At 40.3% G+C, this 13,436-nt stretch overlaps 1 protein-coding gene across 1 annotated transcript in view; it reads left to right on the forward strand.

Annotated features, from left to right (window-relative positions):
* Positions 1-2,857, forward strand: part of LOC137291162 (uncharacterized) — a 118,978-nt gene extending 116,121 nt beyond the window's left edge. The window contains exons 32-33 of the mRNA XM_067822452.1: positions 1,943-2,002; positions 2,798-2,857. Of these exons, the coding sequence (XP_067678553.1) occupies positions 1,943-2,002; positions 2,798-2,857 (120 nt within the window). The remainder of the gene's footprint in view (positions 1-1,942; positions 2,003-2,797) is intronic.
* The last annotated feature ends 10,579 nt before the right edge of the window (positions 2,858-13,436 follow it).

The raw sequence follows: 13,436 nt of genomic DNA on the forward strand, positions 1-13,436 counted from the left end.
GGAGGGAGACTGTGAGTGTGGCGCAAGCTTGTCATTTGACGCAGTGTTTACAACAACATGGATCAGCAGGTCAAAAATATTCGTCCTTATTTACCGACGGAGCTTGCTGATTTTATTGACTTAATTAACAGATGGTCGAAAAAGAGTTTTGCACACGCGTACGGGTTTTATTCGGACATCATGTCCATGCCTAGCCACTGCTACTAGCAAAAGTACAGGCATATTTTTATCAACTGACCTAAAATTATTTTGTTTGTAAACAATCAACCTAATGTGTTACCCAGCTGCGCAAGCAAGCACTCGAGTCAACTGAAACTATACCATGATGATGTCAGAACCCGAGTGTTGACATCCGAGTTTGTTGCATCATAAAATGAAGGCTTTCATGAATGGTGTTATTATCATGCGACAATGGCTTCTTGCATGTGGTTATGTCGGGCTAGCCTGAGATAGGATGGCTTCGGTGCAAGATCATCACTTCTTAAGGTGTCCTTGAGCTATACAAGTAGCATACTTCACTATTTTTATGACAGAAAGACATATCGTTTCTACATGAAATATGTTGAGTATGAGTCACTTATGAAATGTTAATGTTACAATTAAAAATATAATCAGTTAAAAGAGAGTTGATTATATTAAAACTGTGACGTAATCACATGCCACAGTGACTGCGCAGTTTCCTGCCGACGTTGGGATCCAGCCTCGACTTGGTCCCAGTGAACGTCAAATGTTCCATGGTGTGTGATATCAATTATGACATCATTTTGATGAACGTGGAAAGAAAAATGGAGGTAATTTATATCGATGTCGAATGAATATCAGAGTTTATTTACCAGTAATGTGAAGTCAAACGACTGTCAGTCAATATGCCAATAATGCTAAACAGGTGAAGAAATTCAAAAGTTCAGAAGTTAAAAATTTTCTGCACATAACTGTATACTGCTGCAAGACTTCAACGACAGTAGCAATGTCGAGACAGTACAGATGCTTGGGACAGTTTCATGTATTATTGCTTATTATAACATATCTATGCAGTACGTCATGATATATAACATTAACGTATTGTTTTTAAGGGAGACGTTTGCGCACAGTCAGTGCGTGTGTACCTGCTGAAGATGATCAACTCAAACGTTGTCCTTGACCTTATGAGAGAGATGGAGTCACGTGGGGTGACCACCACACGACCAGTTACAGTGATGTTTAGGTATCTATGTTACTGGTGATTTGTGGAACTAACATATGTGGTGTTGTCAACATTGTTGTTAATAAGTGCTTAGTGTGCATATGTAGTTGCATGTCAAGAAAGACAATAAACCCACCAGACTAGCTGTCTAGTGTATTTTTCAGACTATTTCTCTGTGTGTGATTTCAAACAAGATATACACACGACCGATGTATTTGGGGTCCATTCGGAGATTTGAGTTACACTGGTTCATGGAGGCACTGTAATTACAGAAATGTTATTTTCCATCTGAAACTATCTCATCTGAAGGGATGTTGTAAATCCGCCTGGGTTCCATGCAGGAAGCAAACGTACTGTAAGTCCCCATGGTCCTTAGTATGGTGATCTACCTTGATCAGTTGTTGGTGATATATAGACTGTATTTTATATTGTTTTGTCCAACCATATGCTAGTGCCAGTGCTGTTAGTTTTAACTTTCCACGCTAGTTTTAATTGTAACTGTGATATTTTAGTTGTTTCACTGTCCTTTGACAGTTTTTTAAAATAATATATACAAATGTCATTTCGATTTCAACATGTTCTCGTTACGATGTGGCTGAAATATTGCCGATGTGACCATAAATGTTAACTCACTCACTCACTCACTCTGAAACTATCTTAAATCATCGTCTAAATAATTTCAGTGACGGCGAAAGGCAAATGGCGACGTTGTTCTGCGTCAAGTGCAACGTCGTTCAGGGCATGATGTATGACAACGAGGTGGAGGTCTACAACAACGTCAGACGTCTCGGGCACCTGTTTGACAACGACCTTACGGAGGTACGTCTATCATTTCCTGTGCCACTTGTATAAATCAATGTTACCATGAGTACGTTTCAATCCATCAATCCCTCTATCCATCTATCTCTGTGTATGTATCTTCTTAAGTTGTAGAGAATTCAGAATGAAAGTGCATAGTTACATATGACTGAGTGTATATATGAATATATGTATATATGAATATATGAGTATATGCATACTCTAAAAGACGGAACGACAGCCCTTAGTATGTGCACGGAGACACATGTTTGAACAATCTGTGGAACGATCGTATGTAAACTATGCTTTGAGGAAACGTCATCTACAATGTATGGGTAAAACCTCCACTACAACGTCATGTGTTATACACAGCCATGGTATAACACCCACGTTATAATGCATTCTATAACGTATTGGTGTAAACTACGCAACGTAACATCCTCTCATATTATACTACAAAAGTCACTTTGAATAAATTGAAATACTCAATAATACCCTGCAGATGATGCTGATGTTCTACCTCTACAAGGCCATGGTATATTCACGGTATACTACACTGGATTCTACTAGCATGGTACACCCTTGTTAGTATAGAGTAAAATTACATCCCATATCCAGGACAAACAAAATTCACTTTCAACAAACAGGAGCTATGTGAAGTATAACCCACAACCTGTTCCCGTCACGACCACGGGGGCTGGAGGCACCAACTGATCACATACAGTGTGTAGGTTGTTGATAGTAAAAGGGGAAGGTGAAAACATTACGATAAAGCCTCATATGTGAGGGTTGACCACTCTTACGATTTATTTCCAGGATAAATTATCCACGTGTTTTGAACTGTCCTCGTCCTTCATCTCAACAGAAGAGGACTAAAACTGCTTGATCAAGCAGAGATAGGGGCCACCAACTCATCACCAACGAACGTGTGTACTCTGAATTGAACTGGCTACACGCGATTGGTGACCAGACTGAAACTCAGAATCAACGACGTGCCCAGGAAAGAAATGAGATATGAGCGTTCGTGGAAACCGTTATCATATTGACGTGACGCCAACAGATCTCTGGTAGAATCTGTTGGCCATGCGAACCACATACTGCACACAAGCCAGTAACACACAATAACATTCGCGGTGTGAAAACCCAATCATTACAGTTATGGAGATGCACGCTGAATGCCAAGCTACCAATACTTATGATCTCACACTAGAACTCAGTGCTGAAGAAAATGGGTTAGAATATCTGTGTAAAACAGACCACACATGTGACACAAGTCTTTATTATCCTGATTTTCTCTCGGGTGCGTTGTCGTTATAGTTATGTCCGTGCTGTGAGGACTAACAAGATTTGCAGAGTTTATCCTTATCTTGCAGAGTGTACACAAAACGTGAATTATGGTCTTGGTTGCTGTGGTAACTGCAGTTTTCGGAAGTGTAAGGAAGTGTCGGGAACATGTCCCCGGGATACAGGGCGGTGTGATGGAGGGTGTAAGCAAGGATGGGAGGGAGCGGAGTGTACATCAGGTGTGGCACAATGCCACGTATGATGTTTTTAATTCCGACATGGAAGTCTTGTGTCATTGATGTCGATAATGTTAGGAGTCATCCGAGCCAATGTCTGAACTCTTCATGGATATTTTGATTATGACAGTGTCATCCATGTATTTCTCGATTCAATAATTTCACATTAATCATTATATCAGTGTAGTTAATAGTGTTTGACCCTATCAGCACAATGACACGAAATGCCCTTCTTGATGTCTGTGTCTAAGTTGCAGTGAGGAATTACAGTGCGTGTCCTGATGCTCATCTTACCGAGTGTACAACAAACGTGAATTATGGAATTGGTTGCCATGGCAACTGCAGTGCCCGGACGTGTAAGGAAGTGTCAGACACGTGTCCCCGACGTACAGGACGGTGTGAAGGAGGGTGTCAGGCTGGATGGGAGGGAGTGGACTGTACGCTGAGTATGTGACATTGTCATACCACAGGGTAACATTTTAGTAACGGGTAACGGTTTAATAAAGTTATGTATTCTTTGTCGGTATTGACGATTAACACAAATGAAGCGCTCAACACACTATATATTAATGTACATTCTGATAGCCTAACAAGAGTCTCTCAACCAATTAAAACATTTTGAAGCATATCCAAATACATTTTCCTGAAGAATGCCAGTCACCGGTGTTTGGTGTCAACTGTTCCTTCACGTGTGGACATTGTGTGGACGATGAACCTTGTCACCATGTCACTGTAACCTGCCTCAAGGGCTGCAGTCCAGGCTGGGTCAGCGACACCTGTCGTCAAGGTAAACTATGGACGTGGGCCTGCTTATAAATTTATAAGAAACACCTGGTTTCAACATTTGTGTGTTTCGGCACTGTGAGCTGTTCACCACAAACCAGTGGAAAAGAATGCTAACCAGCGCCCATTTCTGTGATGATTAAATAACTCATTCTGAATAATCGTGCAGCTACTCAATGGAAACAACAAAGGTTCACTTTTGAGTGATTATAACATGAAATGCTATCTGTCAGTTTTATATGGTTAATGTACCTAGACATATCCGCAGTAATAGTGTATTAGATTATACAAGATGATTCAACATAGAAAGAACTATTTTGGAGGTAATCCTATCAGATGAGTAAGAACAAATCAACTAAAATTCACGATGGTAGTGTGATCATATTCTCACCAACCCTTCAACACTCAACGATGTAGGTAACGTTACTGATGGTGATTCTGAGAATGTTGATGATTTTGACGATAATTCTTTTCTCGTTTAAGCCGTCAACAGTTCACCTGGAACCTCAACGGAACGAATAACTCGTTTGGCAGCAGGATTCATTGGAGCCTTTGCAATGCTGGTGTTGTTGGCTTTAGTGATTGTCGCAGTATGTTTATGGAGGAAAGGAGATTTCAGGTACGCTTCCATTCACTTGATAATGTACAAGACGTCATCAATGAAGCTTGTATTTTTCCAAACACGTAGAGAACTTATGAATTATAATGATCATGTTCAATCTTGATATCTCAATCACAGCATCATTTGTGACTTCCTGTTCCTTTTTTAACAATTTGAAATCAGGATGGAGAAGAAGTCATCAAAGGAATGTCGCAGCCCGGAGACAAACCCCGCTCCTCCTGTAGAAGTTCCAACATATGATGTGCTGCCTGAACATGACTACACCAAACTGGACACGATCCACACAGAGCACTATGACACATTACAGCCTACAGTTGATTACCAGAACAGTGATGTCCGCATCTAGCTTGACAGGATCCACACAGAGCATTATGGTACATTACAGCCTGCAGTTGATTACCAGAACAGTGATGTCCGCATCTAGCTAGACAGGATCCACACAGAGCATTATGACACATTACAACCTACAGTTGATTACCAGAATAACGATGTCAGTATCATAACATTGTGACACATTACAGCCTACAGTTGATTACCAGAATAAGGATGTCAGTATCATAGCATTGTGACACTTTACAGCCTACAGTTCATTACCTAAACAGTGACGTCCGTATCATACCATTATGACACATTACAGCCTACAATTGATTAGGAGAAAAGGGATGCCCATATGATAACATTATGACACATTACAGTTGATTACCAGAACGTGATGTCCGTATCCTAGCATTATGACACATCACAGCCTACAGTTGATTAGCAGAAAAGGGATATCCGCATCTAGCTGGACACGATCCACACAGAGCATTATGACACATTACAGTTGATTACCAAAACGGTGATGTTCGTATCCTAGCATTATGACACATTGCACCCCACAGTTGATTACCAGAATACGGATGTACGTATCAGAGCATTATGACACATTACACCCCACAGTTGACTACCAGAACAATGATGTTCGCTTCTATCTGGATAGGATCCACACGGAGCATTATGGCGCACTACAGTCAGGAGTATCAACTTTTTACACAGTTTGCACTGAAGAGAGGACGAAATTTTCCAAATTTCAAAAGCATAAAAGTCAGTTTGGTTTTGACTGTTCAGGTTATCATCGATTATCCTCGAAAAGGGAAACACGTATGCATCACGCCTCTTGGAAGATGTGGTTCAAGTCAAAGTTGGAAATTGTATCAGACATATTTAAGCTGCTGATGCAGAATACACTGACAGTAATACTTGATAGCTGCATGATAAATTAGAAATCTCTGCGAAAGGCAAAGACGATCGTACAATTCTGACACTGTACCACGAGTTTCTATTTCTTTTCAGCAGTATTACAACTGTACGATGTTGTTTGTAAACAGTCGAGTCTGGACCAGACAATCCAGTAATTGTCACCAAGCGATGCGATGACAGAGCACGTTGTTATGAATCAATACGAAATAGTGATGACACTAGGTGTCGCGGAAACGTGGTTACACCTGTCAAAAACGTATACAAAATGTTCTCAGTTGATAAAGCAAAGACTGAAGAAGAGTCGAATGTTGTGTTCTGAACTTTATAAATATACAACCTACGAGGCTTTGTCGCTGGTCTCATTTTTTCTAGTTCATTGCATGGCAACTGATGGTTATGGAACGATTTCGAGTCTGATGATGACGAGTCCATTTCACTGTGCTACCATGAACATTTTGGGGTGTTACGTTGCACCAATGGCAACTTCACAGTCTTACCTATCAACCAGTCATCCACGCTCCTCTTCTTTTTGGCCACAAGGTGTACTGGCACCCATAACAACAGTAAGTTAAACCTCTTGAGAGCAATATGAAGCAATGTGATCTTTGGACGGACAAATCAAGATGTGCGGGATTTTATGACATTTGGGCCAATGTCTTCAACAACATATAATGTAAAATGTCCATCGTGTTTCTTTCTTTCGCCTCCATGATTTAGTTACTTTCCCCCCGTGGTATATATATACTTCATGTAAAGTGGTATCATTATTATGTTATTGAAAATAACAACATCACCTTCGTATGATTAATCATTCTCATATTAAGAGAGAAAACGAAAATGGTAAGTAAGAAGCACGTACAATACTGACCAAACTTTATGAATAGCAGCTTCTTTTATTTCGTGAGTGCTACGTTTCGATACAGATTCTTGTGCCGTTGTCAACAAGGATGTAACAAACAACATAATTAAAATGATTGCCTGGACCGTAATCTGATGAAGCCAGTGAGTTGACAACGTAGTGGCTTGGAAGTTGAAGCCTAATTCTGGCAACATAAAAATAAATACCACAATACATATAAAGCATAAATAAGTTAGTATTTTATCTTTAGTTATTAATTATAATGTCGTTCACCGAAATTAATAAAATCGCTTCACGTGATTTCACAGTGGTAACGTGAATGTGATTCTTGATACACCTTCCAGCTCCACAACAGAGGACAGAAACTAACATACCTCGCTGGTGTGCACTACGCCGCTCTGACACAGGTGGATTCAGTAAAAGATAAGGTTCGTGCACCTGGAGGTATCTACTATCAAACCATATTGACATATATGTTTTCCAGGGCAAGTGTGTTGACACAACACGCAACACTTCAAAACGGAACAGTCACCATATCTCTTTATAAAATGAACCTGTTTTGTATTCAGTAATAAGATATGGACTATGACCTTAGTATAACGTACGGTTTAAGTGAGTATTGCACAGTTTTGTCCAGTACTCATATTATTTTGTAAATATGTATCGGGTATATATGTCATAATGAGAAAATATTGGTAATAAATAATACGTACAACACGTATTATATGTCACAACACTTACAAGTATATTTTCTGTATATTATTCCTAGTTACCGGAAACGATGCAGGTTTCAGAAAAGTGACACAACATGATTCAACAGCGACAAAACTGTACATTTCCATCATAAGAATCCCCTGTACTAAGTCGATTGTATCCAGATACCTTTTTTTATATCCAGGTAACTTTTAATAAGTACGATGATTCCAGGTGTTCATTCTCGTACGTGACTGACCTAAGTGAGATAGTGTGAAACTGTGATAGACTTCCTTGTTGAGGCAGATATTTGCTGGGGCACCCGTGGCGAGCCACCTCCTCGTGGTGGGTGCTGGGTAACGCTAAGAGCTCGCCGACACCCCTGTAGTGGACCCGGGGGGATATTTGGTCCACCAACCCGTTTGCCGTGGGTTGCGGCCCTGTGTCGGCGGAGAAAGGGATCCTGGTGGTTGAGGGCAATAGGGACCTGCAACCATGTTCCTGTTGCTCAATACACCACTTTGGCCCTGACTTCGCCTAGACGGGTGGTTGAATGGGCCCGGTTCAACCAATCGGCTGGTCATGTCGAGCCCTGTGCATTACTTGTAATTGCACAAAAAACTTATATTCTGAATGAACTGTATTGTTACTTTTAGGCTTCGACTCTTTTTATTTGTCAAACTTTACTTGAGTAGAAATATGTCACATATAAATTTGCCTAGAGCCTTACATGCCCAGAAGGCGATGGCTCATGGGCCAATCTGGTAGGATTTATCTTTTTGGGATATTTTCCTGCTTGAGTATACCCTCCTAGTATCCTTGGTGCCGTGTGCTGGAGACCCGCATACAGTAGGCACTGTCCTCGTTGACACTCCATGGTGGGTGGGGAGCTAGGAGGGTGAATCATATTCAATACCACCATGGCACCCCCACTGAAAAAACGTTCGTATGAATCTGATGATTCAGTATCTTCTGAGGATGAAATTCAAGAAGTTCTCCCAAATCCTGATCATTGGTCACGCTTTTTGGTCATGTCAGCACCAAATGATGGTCCACTAAAATTGAATCCTTTTGCCATTTCCAAAGGTATAGAAGGTTTAGCTGGCGATGTCAAAGAAATCAAGAAGCTACGTTCTGGATCTCTTCTGATCGAGTGTAAAAAGAAAAGCCAGTCACAAATACTTCTTTCAACCAAATCACTGGCTAATGTTCCTGTGGAGGTGTCCCCTCACAGAACACTCAATAGTTGTAAAGGCATTGTCCGTGATGTGGGACGTTGCCTTTCAGATATGGATGAGAGTGACATCATTTCAGAATTACGCTCACAAGGTGTAACTGCTGTTAAGCGGTTCACTTACAAAAGAGAAAATGACATCGTAAAGACCAATACCTATTTATTTACATTTGGTCTTCCAACACGTCCGGAATCATTGAAGGCTGGTTATTGCCACTTAAGGGTTAATACTTACATCCCAAATCCCCTGAGGTGCTACAGATGTCAGAAATATGGCCATGGTTCTAAATCATGCCGTAGTCCGGCTGCTTGTCATCGATGTGGAGGCACCTGTGAAGATGGCAAACTCTGTGATAAACCTCCAGCGTGTGTAAACTGCTCTGGAAATCATCCTTCGTCGTCCAGAACATGCCCTACATGGGAACTCCAGTCAAAAATTTCGAAAATAAAACATGAACGAAATGTCTCTTTCCTAGAAGCAAGGAAACTTGTACTAGCTCTTGAAAAACCAGGCCAATCTTATGCAGCTGCTGCTTCAGTCTCAATTCCAACTTCTAGATCGGTTTCATATCAGTCCGTATGTTGTCAAACTGATTATACATGGATGGAATCCTCTGCTCCGATCCTCATTACATCTCCTCGGCAGTCATCTAGTTCTTCATCTCAAACGGATGATCCATCTACAGTTGTCTCACACTCGCCGATGACTTCAACAGTGAACCTGCAGTCGGTACCGAAACCATCGTCTGATTTGAAAACGACAACCAAAAAATCTGACCATTCTAATCGTTCTGATCGTATTCCAAAGGGTCAGCGTGACCCTGTACGGATACAGAATCGTTTTCAAACCTTAGAGGACATGGATGTATCTCCTCTCCCTCATCGGCGCACCACCAGTAAGTCGCCTAGAAAAGGGAAACACAGATCCCCTGTACAACCACCTTTAACATGAGCGTTTCTAGTTCAATTATTCAGTGGAATTGCAGAGGTCTTAGGACCAATCTCAATGATTTGCATTTATTGATACAAGATTATAAGCCATCAGCAATATGTCTGCAGGAGACTTACCTTAAAGAAACTGATAACTTTGATTTACGTCAGTACAGTACCTACAATTCCTTCTCCCCATCAGGGACTAAAGCTACTGGTGGATCTTCAATTTTAGTTCGACAGGGTGTGATTCATAGCCCTGTTTTACTTCATACCAATCTTCAGGCTGTTGCAGTTAGAATAACGCTGCACATTGTTTTTACTTTGTGCTCTCTTTACATTCCCCCAACATCGTTGCTTCAATTAACTGATCTTCAAGCACTTTACGACCAACTTCCAAAGCCCTGCATCATTATGGGTGATCTCAATGGTCATAACCCACTATGGGGTAGTGTGCATACAAGCAATAAAGGAAGGTTACTTGAAGAGTTCATTTCAAATAATGATTTATGCATCTATAACGATGGCTCTCACACTTATCTACATCCTGGGAATGGTACTTATTCTAGTCTTGATTTATCTGTCACTGACTCAATCCTCCTGAATGAATTTGAATGGTCCGTCCATGACGACCTTTGTGGAAGTGATCACTTTCCTACAGTTCTAACATCTGTAACCCCTTCTGATGTTCCTCCGTCATCCAGATGGAATTTTAAGAAGGCTAACTGGCCTTTATATGAAGCTCTCTGTGCTGACAAACTTAAACCTGAAGTTTTCACTGATGTTGCTGACGCTATAAAGTGTTTTACTGATGAGGTGAACAACATAGCCAATGAGTGTATCCCTAAGTCCTCCGCAACTCCACATATTAGAAAACCGTGGTTCAACGACGATTGCAAACAGGCTCGGAAGGCACGGAAAAAAGCTGAACATTATTTCCGCCGCCATCCTATGGTCCACAATTTGAACAAATATAAAATTCTTAATGCTAAAGCTCGACGTACTTTTAAGCAAAGTAAACGCCATTCTTGGCGAACGTATGTATCAAAGATCAATGCACGTACGCCGATATCAAAAGTATGGAACATGATTCAGAAAATCAAGGGTAAGGGCACTAAATCCAGCATTCAACACCTTCAAGATGGTGATCAGCTACTGACAAACAAATCCGATATCGCAAATAAACTAGGTGAAACCCTCGCCAAACACTCCTCTTCTTCAAATTATGTGCCTGAATTTCAGAAATATAAAAGTCAGCAAGAAAAGAAAGCTATAAATTTCAGTTCAAATAATGGTGAAGATTATAATGAAATATTCTCTATTCATGAGCTTCATACTGCTCTTGAACAAGCTCATGATACTGCTACAGGAGCTGATCATATACATTATCAACTCCTGAAACACTTACCAGAATCTTGCTTAGAAACCCTTTTAAATATATTTGATGACATTTGGACTTCGGGAAAATTTCCGTCTTCGTGGCGAGATGCTATTGTAGTCCCAATCCCTAAACCTGGACGTGATCATACTGATCCTTCAAATTATCGACCAATTTCTCTCACAAGCTGTGTTTGCAAAACCATGGAACGAATGATAAACAATAGACTAGTTTGGTACTTAGAGACCAATAACCTCATAACAGATATTCAGTGTGGTTTTCGTAAAAACAGAAGTACCATTGATCACTTAGTGCGTTTAGAATCATTTGTCAAAAACGCTATAATTAATAAACAACATGCAGTCTCTATATTTTTTGATTTAGAAAAAGCTTATGACACTACATGGAAATACGGCATTTTGAAAGATTTGCATGACTTTGGACTGCGAGGCCGATTGCCTCAATTTATTTCCAACTTTTTAAATGACAGACAATTTCAAGTCCGAGTGGGTTCTACCCTGTCTGATCATTATAATCAGGATCAGGGTGTCCCACAAGGCAGTATTTTATCTGTCACTTTATTTAGCATTAAAATCAACAGTTTATCTAAGGTTTTAAATGATTCGATTGATGGATCACTTTTTGTTGATGATTTTAATATTTCTTGTCGCGGTAAAAATATGCGTACTATTGAAAGACAACTGCAGTTGTGTTTAAACAAAATTAACAAGTGGTGTCTTGAAAACGGTTTTAAATTTTCTAAATCGAAAACTAATTGTATACATTTTTGTAGAAGATATAAACTGCATAAGGACCCTGAACTATTTCTCAATGGCACTCCCATCAAAGTGGTAAAGGAAGCTAAGTTCTTAGGTATAGTTTTTGACTCGCATTTAACCTTTTTACCGCATATTAAGTCCCTTAAAACTAAATGCCTGAAGGCCCTTGACTTGTTGAAAGTCATTTCTAATTCTAAGTGGGGAGGGGATCAAGCTACTCTCCTGCAACTTTATCGATCATTGATACGTTCAAAACTTGATTACGGCTGCATCGTCTATGGCGGAGCCTGCTCAAGCAACCTAAAACTTTTAGATTCTGTTCACAATCAAGGTCTAAGACTTTGTCTTGGCTCATTTCGAACTTCACCTGTCGACAGCCTGTACGTTGAGGCTGATGAACCATCTCTTAAACAACGCCGTATAAAATTATCTTTACAGTATATAACCAAATTATATTCCAACGAGTCAAACCCTGCATTTAACTGTGCCTTTAAACCTCTGTATGAGGATTTGTATAACAAGAAGTCTTCCCTTGTTCCGCCTCTTGGACTAAGAGTGAAACCTTTCCTTTCTGCTGCTGGCATAGCGCTAGACAACATAGCTCCTTCCCGTCTGATTTCCTCTCCTCCTTGGCAGTTGGTTAGGCCACAAGTAGACCTTACACTGACTACATTTAAAAAATCAGAAACTAATGAATTACAATACAAACAAGAATATAATCAACTAAAAAATAAATATTGCAATTACAAATCCTTATTTACAGACGGATCCAAGGACGGTGGCGCAGTGGCTTGTGCTACTGTCATTGGATCTAAAACAATATCTTCTAGATTACCCGATAGCAGTTCAATTTTCACGGCTGAAGCAAACGCCATATTGACGGCTCTTAAATATATTCAAAGACACCCTAAACATCAACAATATATAATCTATTCAGACTCTCTTTCTTGCCTTGAGGCGATTAAAAACGTATCATGTAAACATCCACTTTTAATAGAAATTATTGAATTGCATAATGAACTTGCTACTGGCCAATGCGACATCGTCTTTTGTTGGTTACCCAGCCACGTTGGTATTACTGGGAACACAATGGCCGATCGTGCTGCGAAGGTAGCACTCAACAAATCTGTGACACCACTTCTTATCCCCTACTCTGATTATAAAGCTGTTATCAGATCTTATATCCGGGATATCATGCAGAAGAGGTGGGACACTCAAGTAGGTATCAATAAATTACATGCGGTAAACCCCTATGTTGGTTACACCTACTTGGGTTGTCAGTCCAGATTTGAGGAGGTCATCATCCGACGATGCCGTATTGGCCACACCAGGTATACACATCAATACCTATTGAAAGGTGAAGATCCTCCGTTTTGTATCCCTTGTGATGAACGAATCACAGTCAAGCATCTCTTGCT

Source organism: Haliotis asinina, chromosome 7, assembly GCF_037392515.1.
Source record: "Haliotis asinina isolate JCU_RB_2024 chromosome 7, JCU_Hal_asi_v2, whole genome shotgun sequence".
In the NCBI taxonomy this organism is placed as follows: domain Eukaryota; kingdom Metazoa; phylum Mollusca; class Gastropoda; order Lepetellida; family Haliotidae; genus Haliotis; species Haliotis asinina.